The 26,226-nt window shown below is 46.8% G+C and overlaps 8 protein-coding genes across 8 annotated transcripts; 5 read left to right on the top strand and 3 right to left on the bottom strand.

The window, feature by feature from the left end:
* Positions 1 to 79: 79 nt before the first annotated feature.
* Positions 80 to 1,302, top strand: BKA67DRAFT_554115 (uncharacterized protein). The gene has a single exon (XM_046101966.1). The coding sequence runs from the start codon at positions 126 to 128 to the stop codon at positions 1,158 to 1,160; it is 1,035 nt and encodes a 344-aa protein (XP_045961293.1). The 5' UTR covers positions 80 to 125; the 3' UTR covers positions 1,161 to 1,302.
* Positions 1,303 to 1,542: 240 nt separating this feature from the next.
* Positions 1,543 to 2,096, bottom strand: BKA67DRAFT_532292 (uncharacterized protein; the record flags this gene model as incomplete). The annotated part of the gene is made up of 3 exons (XM_046099508.1): positions 1,543 to 1,606; positions 1,658 to 1,904; positions 1,940 to 2,096. The coding sequence occupies 3 exons, from the start codon at positions 2,094 to 2,096 to the stop codon at positions 1,543 to 1,545; spliced, it is 468 nt and encodes a 155-aa protein (XP_045961292.1).
* A 2,845-nt stretch (positions 2,097 to 4,941) lies between these two features.
* On the top strand, positions 4,942 to 7,537 carry BKA67DRAFT_554111 (uncharacterized protein). Its single transcript, XM_046101965.1, has 9 exons — positions 4,942 to 5,285; positions 5,338 to 5,957; positions 6,010 to 6,063; positions 6,126 to 6,324; positions 6,372 to 6,540; positions 6,621 to 6,650; positions 6,755 to 7,033; positions 7,094 to 7,181; positions 7,246 to 7,537. Exons 1-9 carry the CDS (start codon positions 5,132 to 5,134, stop codon positions 7,474 to 7,476), a joined length of 1,824 nt encoding a protein of 607 aa, XP_045961291.1. The 5' UTR covers positions 4,942 to 5,131; the 3' UTR covers positions 7,477 to 7,537.
* A 703-nt stretch (positions 7,538 to 8,240) lies between these two features.
* On the top strand, positions 8,241 to 9,448 carry BKA67DRAFT_554105 (ketose-bisphosphate aldolase). Its single transcript, XM_046101964.1, has 2 exons — positions 8,241 to 8,595; positions 8,654 to 9,448. The coding sequence occupies exons 1-2, from the start codon at positions 8,513 to 8,515 to the stop codon at positions 9,429 to 9,431; spliced, it is 861 nt and encodes a 286-aa protein (XP_045961290.1). The 5' UTR covers positions 8,241 to 8,512; the 3' UTR covers positions 9,432 to 9,448.
* A 709-nt stretch (positions 9,449 to 10,157) lies between these two features.
* Positions 10,158 to 12,986, top strand: BKA67DRAFT_554100 (major facilitator superfamily domain-containing protein). Its single transcript, XM_046101963.1, has 12 exons — positions 10,158 to 10,647; positions 10,714 to 10,750; positions 10,805 to 10,921; positions 10,976 to 11,265; positions 11,346 to 11,689; positions 11,795 to 11,844; positions 11,908 to 12,043; positions 12,137 to 12,201; positions 12,319 to 12,370; positions 12,424 to 12,455; positions 12,608 to 12,674; positions 12,791 to 12,986. Exons 1-12 carry the CDS (start codon positions 10,476 to 10,478, stop codon positions 12,848 to 12,850), a joined length of 1,422 nt encoding a protein of 473 aa, XP_045961289.1. The 5' UTR covers positions 10,158 to 10,475; the 3' UTR covers positions 12,851 to 12,986.
* A 2,753-nt stretch (positions 12,987 to 15,739) lies between these two features.
* On the top strand, positions 15,740 to 16,957 carry BKA67DRAFT_178568 (uncharacterized protein). The gene is made up of 4 exons (XM_046095268.1): positions 15,740 to 15,974; positions 16,113 to 16,232; positions 16,283 to 16,526; positions 16,703 to 16,957. The coding sequence occupies exons 1-4, from the start codon at positions 15,860 to 15,862 to the stop codon at positions 16,848 to 16,850; spliced, it is 627 nt and encodes a 208-aa protein (XP_045961288.1). The 5' UTR covers positions 15,740 to 15,859; the 3' UTR covers positions 16,851 to 16,957.
* Positions 16,958 to 18,702: 1,745 nt separating this feature from the next.
* Positions 18,703 to 21,494, bottom strand: BKA67DRAFT_512878 (uncharacterized protein; the record flags this gene model as incomplete). Its single annotated transcript, XM_046097512.1, has 6 exons — positions 18,703 to 18,890; positions 18,958 to 19,571; positions 19,636 to 19,986; positions 20,037 to 20,406; positions 20,462 to 20,619; positions 20,677 to 21,494. The coding sequence occupies 6 exons, from the start codon at positions 21,492 to 21,494 to the stop codon at positions 18,703 to 18,705; spliced, it is 2,499 nt and encodes an 832-aa protein (XP_045961287.1).
* Positions 21,495 to 22,461: 967 nt separating this feature from the next.
* BKA67DRAFT_513929 (uncharacterized protein) lies at positions 22,462 to 24,875 on the bottom strand (the record flags this gene model as incomplete). The annotated part of the gene is made up of 6 exons (XM_046097612.1): positions 22,462 to 22,622; positions 22,680 to 23,768; positions 23,825 to 24,140; positions 24,190 to 24,501; positions 24,581 to 24,771; positions 24,818 to 24,875. 6 exons carry the CDS (start codon positions 24,873 to 24,875, stop codon positions 22,462 to 22,464), a joined length of 2,127 nt encoding a protein of 708 aa, XP_045961286.1.
* Between the last annotated feature and the right edge of the window lie 1,351 nt (positions 24,876 to 26,226).

Below are 26,226 nucleotides of genomic sequence, written 5' to 3'. Positions count from 1 at the left end.
TCGTTAGCGTTGCTAGCCTATGACGTATAGACTAATGTTAGCTGGCTGAGATGCATGCCTAGGTTAAGTAGTAAGTACGGATCGGTAGAGCCTCTTTTGAAGTGTGAAGGTCCCAATTCCAACACATGCTTCTTGGATACCAAGCTCTTTCTTTTCCTTTTTTCTTCTTCTTCGTCTTCTTTTTCTGTCAGCATCCAATCGGCATGGCTTCTTATGCGGATCGTCGCCTTGAGAACATAAAACGAAATACTGTTCTGGTGCAGGACTTGGGCCTTAAGAACGATCAGCTGAATGTCAAACCTCAACACTCAAAGCAGCCACCCGTAAAGAGGAGGAAGCTTGAGACAGGCCAGCCGACGCGTACATCCGCGCGAATTGCTTCAACAGCGCGGCGCAAATATAAAGACGATCATGTCGACGTGAAGCCAAACCGCACCACTCGCAACAAGACTGCTTCCAAAGCACCAAACCCCCGAGTTGCAACGCTAGTCGAGCCTGAGACACGTCCAGACTTGGAAAGCATTCGCGCTGCCTGGACATCTTGGACGGCTGTAGCATCTAATCCAAGTCGAGACCCGGCAGGCGCATATCACTTTGAGTCACATTCTGATTTTGCACCTAACAAGTCACCTGAAGAAATTATTCGTGAAGGTTGCTTTGGAGGATCTTACTGGAGACCTCTTTATTCTAAACACCTGAAAACAACAATTGAAGATGACTGGAAAGAGCTTCCGTCTGATTGGACAGATGGTCTAGATATAGAGCGGTATCTTACGAATCCCGAGTACAACCCGGAAATCAACAAGTATGGCGTTGCGTGTGGTCAAAGCATCGAGCAATGGGAGGCAGCAGGTTGGATTGACCATCAGTACGATGTTAGAGGATGGTTTCAGTGGTATTGTCGGTTTTGGATGGGACGAAGATGCGATGATGATGAACGGCAAATCTCAAGGTGGAAGAAGTGCGTTGGGGAGTCAGGACGGTGGCGGAGAACCCTGTTAAAGAAGTATATACAACAAGGAATTCGCAGTGTCATCGATGAAGGCGACGATGAGGATGATGATAGAGGAGATGTTAGCCCAGTCGTCCACCAGACTTGCCACCATTGGGCTTATGAGGTAAGACAGGATGCGTTAGATCAATTTTGGGGAGAGAGGTAATAGTTGATAATTTGACGAGTGCCACTTGGACTACAAAGGTCTCACAATTGTCAGGTCATGCAACACCATTGCAACAAGTGCTTCATTAGTCACTGAAGGTCTGTCTTCGTAGATGTACTATTGAAAATAATACCAGCCCTAATCAATTGTGCTCGCGTGATTTTCGGTTATATGCGCTGATACACATAGATGGTTTGGCTTGAATTATGCCAAGACCAAGATGGCGAGCAGAACATCGTCGCCGCTAGGCTGTGAGAAATGGATCATTCCGAAAGCGCCCCTATATTTTAGAAGTTAGTCATCAATGCCCGTTTCCAATCGAGTCGATGATTGCAGCCGTTTAAACAATAAGAAAGACTCAGGGATTAATGACACTCTACACCTAATCTCCATTACCGATCTCCTCGGCACGACTTATGAAGCGACTAATATCCTGATTTCCAATCCTGTGTATCTGATAAGCAAATTATCGCCTTCATTATTGGGGATTTACAAACCAGACATGGCCATCCGCTCCATCCGCGCGGCTGATTCGAATTAAACAGGTACCATATTGTAAGAGCGTCTCAGCTTCAGTGATCCAACCGGAGACGTCAAAATACCCTCCGTAGTCATACCACGCATTGACTATTACCGCGCAGTCTGCCTGTTTGGCATAGGTTTTGCTAGTGTCGACTACTATCGAAACCATAAGCCATTTCTTCTTCTTCTTCTTCTTCTTCTTCTTCTTTTTCTTCTTCTTCTCTATCTTCAAAATGCGTATGGTCCCTGGTACTTACTTTTATCTGGCTCACACAGTGCCTGGTCGTCATGCGTATTGACAAAAGGAGATGAGAATGCGCTTTGATCATTTATTATGGTGTTGTTGGTAGGCAGAGTAGCTCCAAGTGTGCGATCTGTTATAGTCAATGGAGAGAAGATAGCTGACAACTTCATTTCGGGGTAAGTTGTGTGCAAAAATGACTGGTTGATCTTGATATGGTATAGAGAATTTCTGAGGACTATAGTTGAGAAAAGGAAGACTTGAGATTGATTGAAAATTCTTTGAGCTCTTAAATAGTCATTCCAGAGCAGTGATTCCATTGTATGATTCGGACTGCATCAATGGTTTTGGTATTGGCTGCCAACCTGAGTTGGTGCGATAATCGCAAATTTCCGCCAGCTTATCTCCATAATTGGTATGTAAAGTGATGACGTCGCTTGCCCATCATGAGACTCATGCACCTCTGAAAAACAAATGCTGTTATTTGGCTTCACCTAAGGGAGCGACTTCGGATATGCATGTAATAATATATGTTTCTCGGGTTATGTCAGTAATGCCAAATTGGAGGCGATTATGCCGATCTTTTTGCCCACTGCCTAATTTTATGGAACCGAGCAACCTACAGATTCGTTTTCACCGAATACTAAAAATAAAAATAAAAGCCATTTCCTTCTTATACGGACGACTATTAGCAGATGTTCGTCTTATTCGAACGCGTGGTCGAGCCCGATTAAAACGCTGTCACGATATTGTTGAACCATATGAAGATTTAAACCATTCATTCTATCAACTTGCTGGTATCCATATTATCATTGCTCCAACGTTCCAAGATCTCAGAATGCCAATTTTGGAATGAACAGCTGAGGTCAAGCAACCTCGTATGACCTGTTCGTGTTTGACATCCCAGTAAGCCATTCGCAAAGTGGCCATACACCAGGGTCTGGGATGGATTGCTTCTGCGTTTCGGTCACATACGAGGCCCGGCTGAACCTTGCCTTTAAGTCCTTGGTCACTTCAGCTTTCTCCTGAGCTACCTTCGCTGCTGCAAAAAAACCCGCTCATCTTTTCAAATGCGTCAGTGAATGGGATCAGTACATTCATAATTTTCCGTCTCCCTCGCGTGCCCCCGTATAGTTCTTCAGAGTCGCCACAGCTCGTGCTAAAGCCCAAGAATAAGTTGACCAGTCTACAGGGATAACTGCATTGCTGGCGATCTCCCGAATAGACGATATGAATACCGATAGTAAGATGCCTAAAATGGCACCAAAAACTGCTTCCCATGTCATCCACGGCCACAATAGTCCACAACAAAAGGTTCAAAACGGATCCCTGTTTCGCAATTCCTAGATCTAGATTGTTAATTATATTTGTTGCAAATTCAGTACGGTTTGAGTTCGCTAATTATCTGACAGATTGGCTTATCCTCGGAGACACCTTGTATGGCTTTACCATAATCACTGTCACTCTTGATCAAGCCCCATTTGGTCAGCTTTGGTTTTGCCGCAATAGCTGCTTGACAGGCAGTTCGAACGATAGTGACGAGCAAGCTTGGATCGACTATTACGAGTGTGAGACTTTTATGCAAATTGATATGATTCATCAAGTATCCTCAATGTTCTTTTCTTCGAAAAATCCTGGCTTTCCTCTCTTCATATCTATATCCTGGCTCGCAAGAGAATGGCTGATCCTTCAGAAAACCTACGATTTGGGGCTACCATACAGTGCTTGTCCTCGCGTTGAACAGATTTAGTATTTCTGGAAAAGTAATCGATGACTCCTTTGCGGCGTTTGTGAGGTTGCAGATTGAAATGAAAACCCCTGGACCATATAATGATATTTTGAAGATACTAGAGAGAATCCTAACTTGACCGATACTCCACATCGTGCTAGCGCCCGATACTAAGCATATTCTTGAGACTTTAATACGATTAGTAATTATCCAAATGATTGATTGTTTCGTCTATCAAAGTGCCTGGCTCCAGATTGTTGAGGCTACCGTACTTACTGATCAGCAGGACTACGGCATCTTGTGTAATTGAACTTCATGAATGCTCTTTCAAGGTCGTTCGGGCCACACAGAAGTCTTAAACAATATCCATTGAAGTTCTCGACAAGTGGAAACGGTGTTTATAATTACGCTTCCTGCTCTCGCCCTCTCAGTAACCAGGACGAAATGCAATTCATCATCTGTGTAATTCGTGATTGTCAAAATGATTCCCTCATTCGAGGGAGCTGCCTATCTAACTGTCAGGACCTGTTTGGTGCTAGGCGATGCATAAAATTTCATTTATTTTCACCACAAGCAACAGCAGAGAAAGCCCCCGCGCCTACGAATCCTAACCATCTAGGATCATGGCCAGCGCCACCGCCACATATCATTGATACAGCGCTTAGATCATTGTATCTGCGATAAACAACCATCTCCGAGTCAATCAACCCTAGGTGAGGATTGGCAGCCGTCAGCGCTCTTTGATTTTGAGGGACCAGTTTATCAGCAGCTGTCTATGGGGAAAATAAATGATTATCAGACATCTTGGGCGTGTGATGTTAGCACAATGCGGTAGGATGCAATTGACATGCAGTGGACGTCGTCTTCACCGAACAAATGTCGCCCTCAAGACTTTTTGGATCATAACCTAGCCATAAGGAGAGCATCACGAGCTGACACATCGCGACATTTGGCATATCCTCAAGTCCGGCGTCTCGAGCCCATCAGGTTGTATCGACACCAGAAATGCCTTGACCCTCACACGTCAACCCCACAATCCCACGGGTCGAACATAGACTTTTGACCCCGCCCGGGCTACCCGCTTGTGTGATGGCAAAGCCTTTCATCCGTGGGCTGGATATTTCGCAAACGCTAGATCAGTCGAATTGCTCGTGAATACATGATAGGTTTGCAATTCTGAGCGTGAGCGTCTCGTGGTTCGCCGCTGGTGGTTAATATGATTCGCGCGGCACGACTCATGTCCCTGCATGAAATTAATGCTAAAGGCGTGGACCCCCGACGGTTCATGCGGGGAGCATTTGGGGTGTTTGCTCCACTCATGCCATTCTTGAAAATTGCGCCTCGAGACGAGCGCTTGTTCAGTTTTTGGGTAACTGTTGTCCTGCCTTGTGTTGTGTTGCCTCGTCTCCCGTCCATGAGCGACCCCTGCTTTCCTCGCGTGTCTGATCGCTGCTCGACCTATGAGGTCGTCTGTTGAATATGGAGCCGACCCGTGAGGCATCGGCTCGCGGCCTGGCTACAGACTCGAAGCCCCCGAAACAGAAGAGGATTCGCAAATCAAGGTCACGAGGATTGCGCACCAAGTCCGGATGCCTTACTTGTAGAAAGAGGCACAAGAAATGTGATGAGAGACGTAAGCCAACTTTCGCAAACTGCAGCGAGCTGTGTCTAATGCTATGAGCCAGGGCCTAGCTGCGGGCCTTGCTCGATATCGAGCCGAGACTGCCTGTATGCCGATGGTGATGGGCCGATCCATATACAATCGAATAAGCTTAGCCAGCAGATTGAAGCGTCCCCCCCAACCAATCCCTCTTTGCGGAAGGAAATGAACATCCCACAGACAGCCCTGGAAGCACCGTCACAACCAGTTCCCCTGGCGCTTCCCAGCCCGCATAGCTTATATCCATCTCCGGTGCATGTTCCTCGAGCTGCGCCAGTATCTATACCCCTGGCTGATGCATATCAATATGCATACTCTCCCGATACGGTTGCCTCAGAACTGCTGACGACTGACATGGCCTCGAATCGGTGGCTTGACCTCTTAGCAACCGATGCCGCTCAGGCCGATTCAGGATTCTCTATGGCTCCAAGTCCCGCTCCAGATGACTCCACCAGTCAAGCAGGTAGCTCAGAGGTCCGCGCCATTGGCACTGAAAATCAACCTATCGCGGGAACTGTCAGAATTCCAGCTCCCTCGGCAAATGCAGCATCAGAACGGCATGCCTGGTCACTAAATCGGGATCTTGTGTTGACAAGTCAGGAAGCTGTTTTGTTCCGAACTTTTGCAGAACGAGCGAGCCTTTGGGTGAGTGCTTGCATCAGCTTTTAGTACCAGCGTGGAAACTGACCATACAAAGATGGACCTTTTCGATCCATTGAAGCATTTTTCAACATACGCAATCCGACTGGCTGTGAGTGTACATTCCTACTGTACTCTGAGATTTTTTTTATCAAGTGCTGAACAACTGTATAGCTCCGTAATGGTGGTTTAATGAAAGCCATACTCGCTTTGACCGCTCGCCATAGTGCCATCGTACAAGCCAACATGGGTGCTCCTTCCGAGGAAGACTCGAGCTTAGCTGTACAATATTATTACGAGACTTTACACTATCTGCAAAATGCTTTGCAGTATCATTCTTACACACATTCGGAGGAGTTGCTTGCCACTGCACGTGAGTGATTCGGACCGTCTACACAAAGCATTGCTAAGATACAGAAGTTGTAATATCCACCTATGAAATGCTGGACTCTTCCAATAGTAATTGGAAAAGACACCTAAAAGGAGTTTTCTGGATTCAACGTTCGCAAGATGTCAATGGTGCATCAGGTGGCCTAAGACAGTCGGTGTGGTGGGCATGGCTTCGCCAGGACATCTGGGCTGCATTCAGGTATGGTACTACCGTAGCACACTAACTCTAGAAAATAGAGAAAGAAAAAAAGAAAATAAAGACTAACGCTTACATTTAAGAGAGAGAAGGCGGTGCTTCAGCTTCTGGAGGTAGGTGCACACTCTAATTATCAGCTAATGTCTTGCCGCAAGGTCAAGATCTGAGCTGTCTACCATATATACCATCATGATGCGATACTAACTCCATTGTATAGACCCGTGAAGGACTATGGCGAGTTGAACCAGGATGAATTGGCGGATCGTGCGGTTTATCTTCTATCGCAAACAGTCAACTACTGTTCAAAGCTGGATAATGCAAATTCTGCAGAGCCTAATACGACCGCGAAAAGAATCCGAGTGGGCGAAGCTCTCGTTTTCGAGCTTGAGCGTTGGAAGTCCTTCCTTGGTCCTAGCTTCCGACCTCTACCCACAGCTGAGCCTAGCTCCAACAGCTTATTTCAACCTCTTTGGATACACCCACCACGTTATGGCGTGTAAGTGATTGTCTGCAGTCTATAAAGCAGGAGAGTGCCTAACACATTCTTCAATTTTAGTGCTCTGCAAGTGTATAGTTTTGCACGTATACTTATCACGCTTCACCGCCCAGCTGTGTCTGGCTTTGATGGATACTTGAAAACACAGGTAGGTTTTAGCGACTCGAGAATTGACTAGTCTAGGTTAGAGTTACACTGACCACTTTCTTTAGCGAACGCTATCCGACGCCGTCGCTACTATCTGCGGCATAGCTATGGAACTGAAAGATGAAGGCAGTCAGATCATGTCTGCACAATGTTTGTTCGGCGCTGGCTTATGTGTTCAGGAACAGAGCAAGCGCAGTGCGATATTGTCGCTGATCGATACCTGCGAAGCGCGTACGGGATGGCCGATGGTTGCGTTGCGAAACGACCTTCTTGCAGAATGGGCTAAGCTTTCATGACAGCCTTTGTTGTATCATCTTCAGTAATACATAATTCAGTGATACCCAAATATTATGATACATCACTCTGAACACATTCTCGTAAACTTGTATTGAACTGATCACTATCCTTCGCTTGACTAAACCTTTCACACTTCTCGGGGTATTTAGGCCATAGTCGTTGATTGCTTGTACCTTTGGTGCTGGTGCTGGTGCTGATGTCTATTCTGTTGTTATTAAAATGATCATATACACTATCTAATGACAGTGGTGATCTATAATATTAAAACTGTATGATAGCTATTCTTCTACTAGTCTCCTCGTTAATAGCCATTATGAAGTCATTGTCGGCAGCCATATTGTTAGTGTTACGGTTCTGATTAGAAGTATGCTATGACAGTATGACAGAAAATGATTTAATCTCTCTAAGGTTCGAAGACTAAAAAGTTATGTTAATACAGAATTGGCCGGTCAAATATTTCACGACGTTGCCATTCGTAGTCATGTGGAAGCTGACACCACGTGGCTGGCATATTAGGCTCAGTAGAAAGCTGCTTACAGTTGTGTCTTATGCCATCTAGCGGTATTGATTTATATTACGCCGCGCGTCGACAGCACTTCAACTATAGACCTCGCCGATTGATCTCTGCGATAGTCGCACCAGCCTTATGAAAGTGGGAAGGGTCCGCGTCTAGCGGCTGCGGAGAGTTGTGGATCAGTGCTGGGTATGCATAGAAACTGGGTCGCTTACTCCAACAACCCCGCGATGACTGGAATGCCCCTCAATTTTGAACCGTTCAAGTTGTGTCTGCCAGTGTTCGTTAACGAGGGTCGATGGGTAGTGCTTTTGTCGCAACTTCGCGCGCCATGTTCTGATGGAGTATAATTCTGTTTGGTAACCGGTCATATGTCAATGAATTTCTACCGTTTTCTTGCGCAATTGCCAAATTGTCGCTTGTTTACGAGCTGACAATATTCCGGATTGACACAATATATGGTGTTGTCTTGTACGACTACAAGTCAAGACTGACGCTGTTAGCCCGTCCAGCAATATATCATGGAGTGGAAGAAGGAAAATAAAACATATAAGATTCTCACAGCCGCCGAGAAAGGTGGCTATGGAGTTGTTGCACCTATTGCGTAAGTGATCATGTTCATTATGGACATTGGGGTGACTTACACACTATGAAAACGTCAGATACAACATTGAATGCATCTTAGCTTTTATTCGAGCCGCTGAAGCAAAACGAGCGCCTCTAATTCTTCAGTTTTTTCCTTGGGCTATCGCGTATAGTAATGGGCTACTTATCCACGCGGCTGCAAAGGCCGCCCGCGAAGCTTCTGTCCCCATTGCGATCCACCTTGACCACGCACAAGACGAGGAGCTCATTCAACATGCAGCGGCCAACCTGCCTTTCGACTCCATAATGGTAGATATGAGCCACTTCGAGATGGAAGAGAACCTATCAAAGACGCGGGCCTTGGTCGCTTTTTGCAACGAGCACAAAATCACAACAGAAGCCGAGCCTGGCCGCATTGAAGGTGGTGAGGACGGCATCGCGGATACTATAGATCTGAATGGTGCCCTGACGACTGAGGACCAGGTCGAAGATTTCATTGCCACAGGCATTGACTTTTTAGCACCTGCTTTTGGAAATGTGCATGGAAAATACGGCGCAAGAGGGCCGGTACTGGAGTACGACAGATTGGCTATGATCCGGAAAAAGGCCGACAATCGGGTTAGGGTCGTGCTACACGGTACGAATGACTTCCCAGAAGACGTAATGCAGAGCTGTATCAAGGGTGGCTGCAGCAAGATCAACGTAAATAAGCTGGTATTGGACGATTATCTAAGGTATATCAGAGAGAAGGCATCCACGGTGGGCCTAACGACACTGATGGAGGAGGGTACCATGGAGATCGAGAAGTTGGTCGCTTGGCAAATGGATGTTACAGGCTCAGCTGGCAAAGCATAGATGAAATAATGCAGATAATTTTCTTGTCTCATTTGTAACTGAAACAACATGACTCTACGCTTGTCGAGTTGAGTTTCCGACACCTACAGCACCACATATGGACGTCCGCTGGAGAGCTCACATATCAATCAGCAGAGTATAAGTATAATGGACCTGTAAAATTGTTAACATAATAACTTATTTATGTCTAGCTCACTCGGAGGCTCCGCGTCAACTGATTTAATATTTCAACAGTCTGCCTGTCGTTGGTGGAGTTGACTTCAATGGTCGAGCAGTTCAACTACAAAGTGAAGCCATTAACCCTACTGATCATAACACATATAACTTGCTACTTAACTGTTCTTTCCAAATGGAACGCTGAAAGTATTCTCGGTCAATCTGACCGGGAACAATTGCGTTCAAGATCTGTTGAACTTGAGTTGTACAGATATTACTATGATGCGATATTGATTAGACGTCCCATATCAAAGACAGATTTGAGCGCATGTTTCCAAATACTGGTGGAATAGGTTACTTGGACCAGTTTTCCTTGTTCGAAAAATGATGCTGCTCATTGCGGCGGTCTCCTGGATCGTAACCGCAACTTATGCTATGAAGAGATGATTCAGACCTCTTCCATTCAAGGCCATATCCCATTTCGGGTCGGCACTTATTGAAGTGACTACGCATCTCGAGTCATTCAGCCCAGTGGGGCGTGTTTACCAGGGCGCTTATTTATTAGTCTCACGCGCAGCCCGAGTGTGGAGCGCACTAGGTAACCCAAAGCAATGAGGCATGTGGAGAAATCCAGTCCCTCGGATCCAAATCCAGATTTGCTTAGGAGCGAAACTGGGCTTTCTCCTCGTGTCGTTTTAGAAGAAATCTTGGGTATAGTGGTTTGGGAGACATTGAAGTTGAACAGACGTCACGATTCGGTTGACGTAAAGCGCAAGGACTGCCGATATCTTGAGGTCTGGAAAACAGGAGTGCGAGAGACCTCGCCTCTTCAATCTGCGAGCCTCAACCCTACAATTCTTGCAACTTGCCATTCACGGACTTAACAAAATGGACAACAAATTTTTGGACAAGCCATCTGCTGAGCAATACGAAGTTATGGGTACTGAGCCGCTGGAAAGCCCAAAGACTCGAGATGAGTTCATTGAATCTTATGTTATTGATACGGAAGAGGAGCGCAAACTAGTCCGCAAGATCGATCTCTATATCCTGCCAACTATGTGTGCGTCCTTTCTTGTGGGATCTCAAGGCTATGAGGTGGATATAAATTACTGACGTTTATGTGTAGGGATTATGTATCTTTTGAGTTATATGGACAGGACAAAGTATGTAGAATACACAACTTAATTGAGTGTCACTTGCTGACCTGAGAAAACCAGCATCGGAAACGCCAAGATTGCAGGTATGGCAGAAGACCTCGGCTTAGATTCGAATCGGTACTCGATCTCACTCATTGTTTTCTTCGTCGGTTATGTCATCTGGGAAGTACCATCGAAGTGAGCAACCTCGTGCGTGAGAGAGTTGAACCAAAAAGTATTGACAATTATCAGTATGATTCTTGCCCAGACAAAGCCTTCAATCTTCCTGCCGACAATAATGTTTCTATGGGGATGCGCGACAATCGGAATGGCCTTTATAGACACTTACAAAGCATTGGTCGGACTGAGAGTTCTCATTGGTCTACTCGAATCAGGATTTGCTCCCGGAGTGTTGCTCCTTCTTTCCAGTTGGTACAAGCCAGATGAACAAGCGCGTCGTTTTGGTGTGTATATCTCAGCGGCTATTTTATCGGGAGCCTTTGGTGGACTTATCGCCGGATCTATTACTGGTGGACTCGACGGTATGTTTGATTCATGTTTGTCTGGGAGTCAGAATCGTGGTGCGTTTTGAAGCATCATTTTTAACATATAAATTTCTTAGGAGTTAACGGTATGGCTGGCTGGCGATGGCTCTTCATCACAGAAGGTGCGGCAACGGCGGTTTGGTCTATTGTTGCCTCTTTCTTACTTATGGATTTCCCTGCGAACACAAAAAGACTTACCGAGCCCGAGCGAGAACTAGCCCTCAAGCGGCTAATGGCCAGTGACGGCCTCATCGAAACTGAAGACTCGCCCAAGTTGTCCCACTGGCAGGCACTCAAGGAGGCTCTCATCAATTGGAGGGTCTGGGGTTTTGTCGTCGGGTACATGGCGGTTGTAGGCTCTTCAACATTGTCATACTTCTATCCAACTTTAGTCACAGGACTCGGTTATTCTACAACAATGGTACGCGATTCTCAAAGCGCCACTTTTAGTCTCTTTTATTCTTTGCCTTCAAGAGGCACTCATGATTAACGTTTTCTAAAGGAGCCCTACTGATCTGAGATATAGGCGCAATATATGACCATTCCGATTTATGCTGCAAGTTTTGTCATTACCATGTGAGCAACCCCATATGAACGCCAGAAGCGAGAATTGTAAGAACTTATGTAATCTTGCGCCAGTATTGTCGTTGTCTTCATGGATAAATATCCTGAGTGGAGAGGTTTGGTATTAGCCTGCGCCATGGGAGTCTCAATGCTTATGGCTATTATCATTTGTGTGGTGTACGATTTCAAAGTACGATACGCACTGCTAGTTGTAAGTGCATGAGAAGAGTCAATGCTTTGCTAGCGCGGAGTTCTCGATATTCTATACCTAAAATGGCCAAGAAATCTAACGTGAAACAACTAGATCATGGCGTGCGGCCTTTGGGCATCCAACGGTCTATCACTGGCTTATGCTTCGTCAACTTTTAGGTATACCACTCCTCAAAAACACTTCATATCATGCGATTTCCTTTATCTTGGCAGGCTATTTCAAGTCGTCTTGTCCTCGTCGAAATCTAGTGAAACTGACCTCCAATTTCCACGCAGCTCTAAGTCTGCAGAGGTCCGTGGTATTAGTCTTGCATTCATCAATGCTATGGTTCGTTCGCAGTCGTTCTTTACTCCATAGATTTGGCCTAACACCGGCAACAGGGAAACCTTGCACAGATCTACGGCTCGTACCTGTAAGTGCATCAGCTATTTACTCTCACGATCTTCAAACCTGTCAGCGTATTTCTTTTCTTGCGTCATACTGAACGTCTCTACCGCTGGACCATGGCCCAACTTGTATTTATTGACTTGGTATGAACAAATGCACTGACTCTTTTGGCTTGAGCTTCCCATCAAAAGACTCACCCCAGTACCTGGTGGGATTCGGAGTTATTGCGGGGCTCTGCTTTACGGTAAGTGTATCCGAAACACCGTCTACACCATCTTTGCAAGTGTTTGAATAGGGTCTCCTCCGAGACTATCTAATCACCCTGTGCAATTGAGCAGTGCTGATATTCTCGTCATATAGGGAGTAACGTCATACCTGGCTCTATTCGTTTTGCTCAATAGATATCCTCAAAGGAGGTAGATCATGGACTTTGCAGTGTTTTGTTGGTTGGCGGCCAACGAGTTGCCTCGGTAATTAGGCGTTAGACATGATTATTACGCTAGTCTAGAGAGTAGTTGGCAAAGCATACTGAATGAAAACGACGATTTATAATAAAGTTTCTTGCGGTAGCCTTGAACTAATAATCGGTGTTATAATTTTGGCAATAACTTGATTTGACTCCGAATAAGCTCAACTTACCAGCCCTAACATGTGAGCAGCTAAGTCCTAGCGAACTCATCAGTCGTTAGACTCAGAAGTTGGCGTACTAGTCGTGACACCCAAATATCTTGATATGATCTTGAGATAGGGCAACCCAAATATCACTGGAGAAGCCAATGAGCCAACTATTCAAGACGAGAAATGCAATACTTAGTCTACAAAACTGAGTGTCTGAACCTTGTTACAGGAAGGTATAAAGATGGGCTTTGCTAGCGGGTGTTGTCTGTCGTCCCACTAGACTAAGCCGGTCGAGCGGCCAGTCTTTGTCGTGTCGCTCCATTCTCCAAGCTAGTTTCTTTATCAGCGTCGATGGCTACCTGGTCTTTCTGAGCTGCCGAGCCGATGGGCGTCTGTAATTTCGCATCCTCGCCCCTCTGAAACTCTTCTGCTACCTTTAGGCGATCGTCAAACTGCTTGGCCTGTTGTTCTTCGGCGATGGTTGCATAGTGAGATCTGCGGAAGACACCGAGGACGCTCAAAGCGATGCGGCAACTCTTGGTGCATCTTGGTGTATTCTGGTGTATCACTGGGCTCACCCTGGGGTTGCCAATTTGAACGAGCAAGGTGAGCTAAACTGGCATTGCCGGAGGAGTAAGAACTGCATGCCAAAGTGTTTACATTGCCCGTATCCGAGCATTTTGTCTCATGCTATGTTGTCAAACTTCCTGCTAGTTGTTTGTTAGTCCTATAGGCAAATGCTCAGCCACAACTAAAGAAGATACATCCAATCAAGTCAGGGTAACAGAGGCTTGAAACCGCAAGGCAGTATATATTATGTCAGTCTGTATCGTCATAAGGGCAGAAGTTGGAAGAGATCGTCCGGGCTGGTCGAGAAGTTACGGTAGCTTGTGCAGACCTTGGCATAAAGGCGACGAACTGGCATGAAATTATTCGTACGCGTATGATATTGCGGCAACCATCGACTTCGTCGTGATACCGAAGGAGTGAGTGGGTGACAATTCCATACTGGAAAGTATATAGATTATACAGCATTGCTCTCCATTGCAACACAATCTCATGTCACATGAGAAATCCGAAAACCTAAGTCCTTGTTCTCGATCGACCACTACACATCATGCTGACTACCTCCTACGCTATCGCACTTTGTGGACTTATGTCGAGTGCCTTGGCAACTTACCATCCTCAAGCACTCCGGGGTCCGCACGACATTATAACCGAACCCGGCTTGGTAGACCGCCAAACTAACGCCGCTGGATGCATCGCATTCGCCGTGTCGCTTGCTACGTCCATTCTGTCGGCCATCGGCGAGCTTTCAAGTGCTATAGCATCTATAGTCGCCACAGCCGACCTTAGCAACCCGACTAGTATCTGCGACGCAACGACTGCCATCCCAGCATCATTATCATCAGACTACTCATCTTATGAGTCGGCTGTGTCGTCCTGGTACAGCGACGAAAGCTCTAATGTCACCACTCTAATCACTTCATGCTCTAAGGAGGCTCTCGTTGAGAATATCTCTTCAGTCGTTTCCCAGCTGTCTGCATTCAACACAAGTGGTTGTCCAACTGGCACGGGTTCAGTAACTGCCACAACTACGGTTAGCGCGGGAGGGGTTCTGCGACGACTGCAACTTCAGTCATGCCCGTCGCTACTGCCGGGGCTCCAAGATGCGAAGGTATGATCGCAGGTGCTGTAGCTGTAGCTGCCGTCATCGGGGCCGCAGCGATCTTGTTGTATGTGTTTCACTGGTCAAGAACGTAGATTGCAGGGGTAAAACGATTAACCCGCTCTTTAATTGCGTGCTGTAATTTTGCAAACGAGATGTCGCTGCCAAGCTTCTTTCTTCCCTTTCCCCCGTTTTTATTTTTCGATTGCTTTTCTTTTCATTTTTTGAGGGTTGGGGGAGGAGGAGAGTTATTATGTCTCTCTCGATCAAAAATTAAAATAACTGACAGTACGTTTGCGTACCGCTCAGCGAAGGCGCCCAAAGTGTGTATCACGGAGGTTATCCATGACAGTGCAATTGTACTATATGATAGAAGAGCGTTGCACCTATACTGCAACACTTCTGGATGAATAATAATATTTATACGAGATGCAAACAAAGGTGCAGAGTTCTAAACCGATGGCATGACTATTTCTTCAAATAGTTAGTCCTTATATTCGATCCATAATAGCAACTTGACGGCCACCGCCGCTCGCTCCAATATTGTAACCGTCTCATCAAACTTAACTTATGCTAATTCTGCCGCTATAGTGGGTGTCCATAAGACCGTGACAGTAATACATCTACTTAGAACCACTTAACTTCCCGTGGAATTGCGGTCCGTGTTCGGCATAATACGAATAGACTAGGTAGACGCATGCAGGCGGACGTCATTGAAACATCTTGGAATATGTGAACAAATGTTGTTTGCATGGTTGATATGCCTTTACACCGCCGTTGAAAGTCCGGGGATGTGTGAGTGGGTATCGGGCCGGTATAGATGATCTTGGCGGAGTTGTGATCGGAGCTGGACTCACATGCCGAAACAGGGGTACTGGAGCAGCATCAACTCCTTCTTTCGTCTTAGCTTCTGCAGGGAATACATTCGGGGCCGGGACATATTCTATTTCATGACTTTACAATGCGAGATTGTGAGTAGCTTGCTAATGATTTGATTTTCATTCGTGGTATTAGAAAGGCAAGTACCACTACGTAGTTATCGCTATATATTTGAACATGACCATTGCGTACTGCGCTCTGCGTGAAGCACTTTTATCAATTAGTTTATCTCAGGATATCGTATATTATTACTACACGTCATCATGCCAGGCTCTAAATACGCGTCGGTTGTTCTTCTGATCTTAGCTGGGGTTGCTAAGTGCCAACAGACCGGCGCCAGCTATACCGATCCAGTGACTGGTTTCACCTTTTGGCGTTGTGAGTAAACCTTTGAGTCCCTCCGCAAAGTTCAAGGAAGCTTTGTCTTTTTATTCAGTCGCGACCACCATGAAGGCAGATACATGCAGCCAGTGTATTATCAGATATGAAATAAACTAACTCAAAGCTGGTGGTCAGATATCAATGGCGACTATACATTTGGTATCACATTTCCTGAAGATGTCACTACCGACTTTATCGGCCAATTTTCAGTGACGGCCACAGCTGGTTGGGCAGGTGCATCATTAGGTGGAACAAGTAGGCTATCTCGAAAATTCTCATGTCCTTCAAGCTAACAAAGATTATAGTGCAAAACAGTCTCTTGCTCGTTACCTATCCAAACGGAGATAGCATCACCACATCACTGCGCCAGGCAGATGAATATGCAAACCCTCACTTGATAAATGGAACCGATGCAGCAATTCACTCAATCGCGTCAGGCACCTACGTGAACGAGACTACGTATACAATTACGTTCCTCTGCACCGACTGCATTCTGACGGATGGGCGTACATTTTACTCTAATGCAACTCAACCGGTCCTCGGGTGGGCGTAAGTGACATCGAATCATATGTGTATATTCATCGTTACTATATATGGTCTGAAACCGATACTCTGTTCCACTTCATTGTCACAACAGGATCATGGGATTGGGCTCTTCTACTAAACCTGAGCGATTAGAGATTGCTATCCTCAAATTACAAAGGCTGACTTGATATGGTGATTAGGCAGAGTACGGATGCTATAGCTGATCCATCTAGCACTAATTCGACCCTAAATTTTCATGAGAAAGGCTACGGCAACTGGTACTTCAACGTGGAAGATGCGAAGTCACCAGACTTTGACAGCTGGGCATCGCAAGCGTCTGCTGCTTAGAAGAAAAGCTTCAAGCGCACATCTAAAAAAAACCAGAGCCAGAAGGATATTCCATGGTATGCTTGCAGCCAGCTGGTGGCCATATGGGAAACTGCTGGACGGTCGCCGATATACTGCAAAGTCAGTGAGGCGAGGATTTACTTCAGATCGTCCACTCCACGATTAAATGCAGTACGTTAAGGGTAGTATATCAACTTTCAGCTACTAGAGCAGTTACCTGAGGAAGGGAATCCACTTCTCGATCATATCGCTTTCGGCTTCAAAATTCATGACCCTTTCACATGTTCCTACTGTAAGTATTGAACGAGACTGGAAACTGTGTTCTATTCTTATGCATGTGTGAACGGTTTTGAGGCGAGGATAGTATCTATGTATATGTCCTTGGTGCTTTCCTTTAAACATGCAAATGCAGTAAACATTTGAATAAGCACAGGGTGGGGGTTTGTTGTTGGAGATATGAAGACACGAAGACACGAAGATACCTATCAGACGAGCGTCAAGTGATTCCGGCCATATTGCCATTTTCGCCTCTCTCCAACTACTTCCTATCTCACACAAGCTCCCGCTTTTACCAACCACAACGACCATGGCTCGCAAGCGTGAGGGCTCACCCCTCAAAAGCAAAAACATCAAGCGGGTGAACATCAAGAACGAAAAGAAAAATTCCAGGGCCGACCTCCATTCTATCCCCGCTGCAAACCCCGTCGCAATCAAGAATGAGCCAGTCAAGTCGAAGCTGCATCTCATGTAAGAGACCATTATACAGCCCCCCAGTAGCTCATACATGGTACATGCTTACAGACACACAGAATCAAATAGCTTTATGCATCGCCGGATACCAAGGCCATCAAGCAGGGCCTCGAGGACCACAAACGTACTAGAAAGTACCGTCCGCGTGGTCCTGCTCACATCAAAGTCTAGCTGTTCAAAGGATTCACGGTTCAGGCGCAACCCGACCGCAATCACAGCGTCGTGAAGATCAAACGCCCGTATTACCACGGTCCACGCACAGGCCCTGACTGGACCATTACACGCAGCCTGGCAAGATTTAATATCTTCATGGAGCCGGCAACGCTTACTTCAGCCTCGATTTATAACGTTATAGTCAATGTTTGCGGCCCATCTTCCTACTACAATAGCTTCGACAAGGCATGGACCATTTTATCCCTGTCAGCCTCAACGCGCTTCATAACTTAATGTTCACGATAAGCACGGATTCGACTTGAGCTTTACCGTAGTCCAAATCACACCACTACAAACGGAACAGAAGAAGAAAAAAAGAAAGAAAAAAAAAAGGGGGGGGGGGGGGGTTGGGGTTGAGGATTTGCGCTGATCATTGAATCATGCTATGAAGGGATACAGCAGATCTTATACAAGGAGTGATTGTTGTGGAATATTTGCAGTTTTGTCGGAATTTCAGATTGCGTTTACTCGTATTAGGATGTTGTACGTTTTCTTCTGAGTTAGTCGAGCATCTGCTTAGATGATATTGGAGCCAGCCATTGATAGTGTCCCTAGACTAGGATGAAAGTGTGTAAGAGGGATCTGGAGTGACTTACATATCTTCATCCAAGTATTCGTCTTGTGTGTTCATCATTTTGTCATGTCGCTATAATACTTATTCATAGACTCGGCGCCCACCACCCCTACAAATATTTGTATTATCATAACGGGCTTCCATCAGTGGTTGATGTTTGTTTGATATCTTTGGAAATGGTATTATATGGACACCTTTGAATAACGCAAGTCGAAGTGACCGATACGCTTTTACAGCTAAGTATAGGAGCACCTTGACTCCCTTGAGCAATGAAAAAGCACAAACATGTCAATATACCGAGTTATCATCCATAGTTTAATGCCCTCGCAAATCCTCAAACATCCGAACAACTACCTGATCCACGTCATGGGCACCAGAGGCAACCAAATGACGCCCTTCGTTGCGTCTTGCCTTCTTGATTGCATGCCAAGTCTCCGTGTTGACTGCTGCCGTGATGCTCTTACAGATTCCCTGCCCAGAGTACGCAACGAGACCGAGAGCACCTGTCCACAAGTTAGTGTGTATTGGCAATTGCTGATACTGGCCATATATTGCTATATTCAGACTTACCAGATGATACCTTCAAGAGCATGTTCGCTGAGCCTTTCCCCACTCCCTTGATCGCTCCCAAGGCGCCTTGCTCTTTACCACCTTTCATGGGCTCGCGTACCAGATCGGTAAACCCGTCCACCATCCCGTCTTTGAAGTTCTTTCCAGCGACAATTGCACCTGACTTCCAGTCGGTGACCTTGCCAATCTCACGGACTTCGCCGCCATATAATTTCGGCATGGATCGCAAACCTTCCGTGGTTGCAAGAGGCAGGTCCACGTACATGCCCTTGGTGAAATGTTTGAAAAAACCACCCACGCCCGAAGCTGAGCCTAAGACGGCTTTTCCTAAGCGGTTCCCCGACCGGCTTCGAGAACGTGATGCTTCCGGCACATCTGGCCGGAGGTGACGATTGCTTCTCTCATCTTGACTCGGCAAAGATGCTGCATCATCGCCTTTCGAAAGCCCAGCTTCCACGGACTTACCAGATGGTGTCTGATAAGCCTGCACTGGCTTGACAAAGATGTCTGTAGCCGAGACCGTCATGCCTTTCAGTGTACTGACGAGCGATGAAGTCGTGGCAGTCACTGGCTCCCATCGTGTCACATCAATGACTATTGGGTTCGCGTCGTATCTGTATCGCCAGCTCGTCAGCCTCATTGCCGCCGAAACATCCGAGCCACATAGCAGCAACTTACCGGCTCAACTGGTCTCCGTTAATTTTGGCGTTTTCAACTAGAACCTCGGCAGCCAGCTTCGACAGCTTGAGCTGTAACTTGCCTTTCTTGAAACGCCATGCCGCTGCCCTATCTCTAAGAATGTCGCATTGCATTTCTGTGACCGGTAACTGAGCGTGGAACATGTCGACCGCGGTTCTGACACCTGACTCAGCTTGCATCTTCTGGGCCAGCACGAGCGCGGCACTAGATGCTTCAGGAGTAAGGCAAAAATTGATAGCATCTGCCAAGTTTTCCTCGTTGAGTTGACGCTGAGGGATTGGATCCGGCCCCGCTCCTGCGGCAGCCACCATGGCACCCCAGAACGGTTGACTTTACAAATCAGCTGTACAGTCTATTGTGGTACGAGAAAGCTCACTTACTCTCCAAAGAACGGAACTATTGTCGTAGGGCGACCGTTTAGAAGGCCGCAAGCGGTTGTGCCTGCTCCTCCGTGGTGAATTACCGCAGCAACTTGTCGAAAAAGCCATTCGTGAGGACAATCTCCGATGAACAGCACATTGTCGCCGCCTTCTTGATTCTCACCAAGCTTACTCCAGCCGCGGGAGATTATCGCACGAGCGCCCGAGGCTCGCACGGCTTCAAGTAATATTCTGGTCAGTTTTGCCGGGTCTTCGATAACAATGCTACCAAATCCAATGTATACAGGCGGCGGGCCACTCTTCAGAAAATCTGCTAGCTCTCTTGGTGGTTCATATTGAGGGGGGTCTCGGAAGAAGAACCCGCAAACTCCTAATAACAGATTAGTATTAACGTTACGGATGACAACTATGCGCATGCAACTAACCTATATGAGATGGCCAATCAGCAGGCTTAGGTACAAGGGCTGGCGACCAGCAATAAGTGAACGGTATCTTTAGGGTTTCAGCCAATCTTGGTCCTTCCGAACTCGGAATAGGCTCTAAATCTAGAGTTGCTCTCCAGGAGTTGATGAGATCGCCAAGCCTATCGACAATTAGTCTTTTTGAGAATGAGGTAATAGACGCCTGCAATCATACATACCCTTGCCAAGTCAGAAACTCAACTGCAAGGTACGAAACATAATTTGCTGTGCCTACTGGCACCGTTGAGCTCTTCAGGTCCATGTTTATGAGTGGATGGGGGAAGTCCTTTGTGCTGGACCACGGCATCGTGAACATTATGTGTAATGGAATACCCAGAGCCTGTGCGCAATGGATGTGGGCAAAACTTGGAGGGTTTGCAATGATAGCCTCAGCGACAAAGGGTCGCATGGTGACCGGATCCGGTTCGATGCAAGAACTCCAACATCCTTGCAGCATTTCGGCAACCATCTTCCTCTTCCTCTGGATATCGCCTTCGCGAAGACTTCGCATGCTAGGAAAGAGCCCGGGATTTTTGACCATGTACGCCATGAGCTCAGCCGGATCGCCGCCGATAGGATAGAATTCCAGGCCTGATTTGCGAACAAAGTCGGCGAAGACATCGTGTGTTGCGATGCGTACTCTGTGCCCACAACGTACCAGCTCGTTGCCGAGTGCTATGAACGGCTGCACGTCACCGCGACTCCCCACAACTTGGATCACTATGTTCAGTTTGAGGTTGAACTGCTTGCTATCGAACTGCTCATATTTGGGGGGTTCACCCCATTCAAGATGGCTTTCCTGGTCGTGACGCTTTTGCTCACGAGCGACCACTTTGCTTAGCGTCTTAAACAACCTGGATTTAGTGTCTAGGTCTATCCGGCCATCCTCTCTAGTCGTTTGCACGACACTCTGGGATTCGTCCGCAAAAGCATCGGAGAGGGACAAGGAGTAGTCGGGGGGAGGCAGATGCGAGTCCGTACTGCCGTCTCCCTTCATTTTGTGTTGATTTCCGGTGATTGCTTAAAGGATGATGAGCGAGGGTGGCCTTGCTCCAGGTATTTCACTGTCCATTACCGAAGACATTCTCCTATATAAAAGGTTGACAAAACCCACTATTATAACGCAGTCGGCAATGGCCGTGTCGCGGAGATTTCACGTCAGAGGCTGTGTATTTATAGGGAGCGCCAGTGCACTAGATGTCCCACGTTCAGTCCCTGGAAAAATATGCCGATGCCTAGAGAAATGGAGGTGTCTTGGACGAGTTTGACTTTTGAGATGTTATAGTGTCCAATTAGCACACGCTTAAAGGCTAGCTCCGAGTTCAAACCCGAGAATTCGGATTATGCCGACGTAAGTGGTTCGGGTTCAATGCGATCAAGCCCCACAATCTAGCGGCAGGTACCGTCCCAGCCAATCAATACGGATAGAGTACGAAAAATAGCACGTATACATCGTATGCAATGATACAGGGTACGCGGAAAGAAAGATCAGCAGCTTTCGACTCCATAAGTCTCAGGACTTGCATCCTACGTAGGAACACTGCGACGTCAGCTACGATGAACCGACACTTACTCCTGGAGATTCCACGAAACGCACCTTTCCGGACCTAAGTAGTGCTACGAATCAGCTTCATTTTACTTGCTGTTTAGTCCATCGTCCGTTGGGCCGTGGGTCAACCCCCCTTCCACTGTAGCAGATGGGCAAACTGCTTAGCATGCGCAAGTCTTTCTGCGAACGGCCTTGAAGAAAAGGCAGCATGGGTAAATGTTGGTCTGGATGGGCCAACACTTGTAGTTATATGCATTGATATCGCAAGCACAAAATTACAGAAACAGACAGAAAATACTTTATGAACGGTTATTAAAGAGCAAAATCAATGGAGTACAGTTTCCAGTTCACCTTCAATGTTAGGACAAGTAAAGCCTAATGTTACAATCTGCTGCCGCTCTCGTCCACCATCTGCTTACCAAAGCTCACAGGTAGGCTCCTTGACTGGACAGGAGAAAGCCTCTCTGAAGGCCCTCGAGTTCGCCGTTGTCCCTAGAATACGTGCAAAAGCCGGGGAGTGCGGATCGGTATAAATGTATTGCTGAGCAAGCTGCGGCCGTATTTTACCACACCAGACTAGTGCACGAACTCGTTAATACGCGAGCGTCAAGTTAGTGCATGGGTAGAACTCACAAGTAGCATAAAAGACAAAGAAAAGCTGGTCTTGGGTGAAGTGGTCTAAGCCCGGGAGATTCTCATCAGGAGACGCACTCTGACGCTCCTTCCAAGCAGTGAAGGCGGCTGAGATTCCACCCGCGTCAGCAATGTTCTCGCCGAGAGTGAGACGACCATTGACATGTAGCGGTTGACCATTGCTACCCTCGATCGTGAAGTTCGAGTATTGGTTTACAAAGCAGTCGGCGCGCTTTGTAAATTCCTCGACCGTATGATTGGTCCACCAATCAGTAAATCTACCATGCTCGTCGTAGTGCCGCCCAGAATTATCGAAAGCATGCGATAGTTCATGTCCTGCTATGGAAGCAAAAGCTCCATAACTGACATATGAAGGAAGATCCACCTGGAAAACTGGGAATTGCATGATCCCGGCGGGGAAGACAATCTCGGCGCCTACAGGATTGTAGTATGCGTTAATAGTGTCTGCTGTCATTCCCCATTCTCCATGATCGACCGGCTTCCCGAGTGCCGACCAGGTTCCATTGACGCCAAAAAGGCGGCTAGAGAGACTGTTGTTGAAAAAGGAATCTGTGATCTGAAGACCTTGATAGTAGTTGCGTAGAGCATCTGGTCTCATGATATCCGGAGATTTTGTGGGGTAACCAATCTTCTGATCGATAAGATTTACTTTGTTGACAGCTAGCTTCTTGACACTGTCATCCATCCAGCTGAGACCTTTAAGTTTGGAGATGAATTGATTCTTGATGTCCATAATGATTTGGTCCCCGAACTGCTTTGCCTCTTCCGAGAAGGCAGCCTCGACAAAGAAGCGGCTTAGGATCCAGCCAACTTGTCCGTCCACCACACTGCTGCAAGTCTTCCAGCGCTCTGATTTCACATCAGGATCTTTGCCGGCCAGCACGTTGAATAGGCGAGAAATCGGCTCTACCTCTGGCCCTTTTACATCGCTGTAATACGCCGCAATGACATTCCAGACTAGGTATGCTTGAATAGTGGATTTGCTGGTCTTGGATACGATCTGCGAAACGTTGGCAAGGAAGTCTGGGAAAGCCAACAACATAGTTTCCACAGTATAGTTAGACGGTACTGTAGATGACTGTCAGAAAATTCTTGAGCAAGGTGCCAGCCAGGAACTTTCTTACCGAGGCTTGTAATCACAGAATCATATCCTAATTCCGGTGCGATTGCTCCCGCTTTTGCTACTTCTACGATGTTATAATATTTGGTGACGTCTTGTTGATCTTCTGGAGGGGGAGTCACACGCGCTATCTTCTTCTCAAGATCAACGACTGCCTCCGCCAATTTGTCGGCATGCTTTCGAGCCTGGTCGATGGGGTGCAACTTGCTGAAGACCGCCTCCAAAGTCTCTTGATATTTCTTGATGGTATCGACATCTTCATAGTACTCAGGAGAAGGAAGTGTAATGCCGGCTGGAGATGCTTGGATAATAACGAGCTCCTAGACTATTGTTAGGGGGCAGTCCATAGAGGTTTTTGTTGAGAATTACCGGGTTCTTGTCGTCCGCACCAGTATCCAGGCTTTCAAACGTGCTTATACCCCATTTCTCCAGCAGGAGTATGGTTTCAGACAATCTGGCGTAATCGTCCTTCCGCAAAACATCGCTCGTATTGAGGAACCCATCCTTAACAGGAAATGACTGAGCAACCTGTTCGGTAAGTTGGACAAGAGGTTTGACACCAATCTGTTTGAGTGTTGTCTCGTCAATGCAGGCATTGTAGGCTGTTTTCATCGTGTCGAAGTTGTCTTCATCCGTTGAAGAAGCCAGAGCAACAAGGTTCATAGGTGAAAAAGATGAGTGCTTCGCAATGTTGTTAGTCATCAGTCGAAATGACGATCCTTCAATGATGGGGACCATTGCTGAAAACTAATTGGCATACCTTTGATTCGCCTGGGTAGGAGCCTTCCAGTATGTGCCTGATAATGGTTTGGCCAGTTTCAGACATGACAGTCGTCGTTGTGTAGGCACTTCTATCCTCAGGGATGTCGTGACGAGCCTTGAACCCATCACAAACTAGTTGGTCAAAGTTTGTGCATGCATCGATGTCCTCGTAATTCGGTGAAAGGTTGTCTGAAATCAGTGAGTAAACGAAATAAGACTACAGGCAGTAACCTACACAATATCTCCGACGCGGCATGGACACAAGCCGGAGTAAGGCAGACTGACGAAGCCATCCCTGGTTTGCCTTTGGCTCGAGAGAGGACTGAGATATAGATATGTTAGCCTAACAGTACATGAAAAGATGACGGTGATCACAATGAGGTCGGTTGTGTGTCAATGGGATCTGAAGATTGATCATAGGCTAGGCAAATACCAAGTCAGGCAGGGAGCATCTCAATGGGTGTAAGACGGAAGCCATGACCCCAGGCTCCTCCCTTAAAAAACACTCCAACTGTGTTTTCCATGGCGCGGTCAATGGTAAAGGCTTCCATACCATGCTCAACAGCCAAGGCCAGGTCAAGCGCAGCCGTGATCATATACCATCAATCAAAATGCGATTTCTGTGTTGAGGTAAATTGAAACAACTTACTACCCGAAAGAATCAAGATAACGACGAAACCAACGATCAAGAACAAACTAACAACAAGAGAGATCCAGCGACGACGCTGCCAGCTCTTGACCTGCCGGTTGAGGTGAGCGAAACTGTCATCTTCAGCACCTGTATTGCCCCCACCGGCGCCAGCGCCTAGGAGCGGTGTCCGCTCATGAGTATCTTCAGCCATTATGCTGCCAGTAGATCGGATATGTCGCACAATGGAAGAATGTATGGCTTAATCGCTGACAGCTTGACGGCTGTTGCTTCACAAACGTATTACGTCTGTCGTCAGCCGGGTTGGCTGAAGCTACGATGATGACCTTCAGGAGGTTGGAGCTGGTGTGGAGACTCCTCATCCCCTGGCTAAACCTTCCTGGGCAAAGTTGAGGGAGGGAGGGGGGAAGTCCGGGGTGCCTTAGCCTCTGTCATCAAGCAGCTGCAATGGCTAGGGGCCAGGAAGGCTCCCAAGCACAATACTGAGGCAACATCACACAGAATGACGCAAAGCAGTAGATTGGGAAAGATAAATGGTGTTTCGGCTTGAAAGAAAACAAACCACACAGTGTTTTGAAAATTAATTGAAAGAAGGGATTGCTACACGAGCTCAGCGCACCGGGCCAGTCCACAACTCTTCTCAAAATCTTTTCGAATCCCCGGCATGGCCACTAGTTAGTCTAGTCCTACTATTTGCTGGTGTATACGACAACAAGCGACCCATTGTGAACGAGCACTGGACGGTCTTGCTGTGGACGATTTCGGCGAAGGTAACGGCCACACAGTGAGCCGCTGGTACGTGGTACTAGGGAGTCTCTCGCGGATTTATGAAACATGGCTTGCTACTGCAGAGTTTAATCAAATTGAACTCGTTTTCATCGTAATTGTAATGATTAAATCTCCGTAGGTGCTCGTCTTATGGAACGTCACAAAAAGTACGATTTCGATCCCTGCACCATAGATAGGCCATAGTTCCCAGACAATATCACTTACAT

Source organism: Truncatella angustata, assembly GCF_020726525.1.
Source record: "Truncatella angustata strain MPI-SDFR-AT-0073 chromosome Unknown BKA67scaffold_2, whole genome shotgun sequence".
Lineage (NCBI taxonomy): Eukaryota > Fungi > Ascomycota > Sordariomycetes > Amphisphaeriales > Sporocadaceae > Truncatella > Truncatella angustata.
The sequence above is the reverse complement of the archived record's forward strand: the minus strand, read 5'-3'. Positions and strand labels throughout refer to the sequence as shown.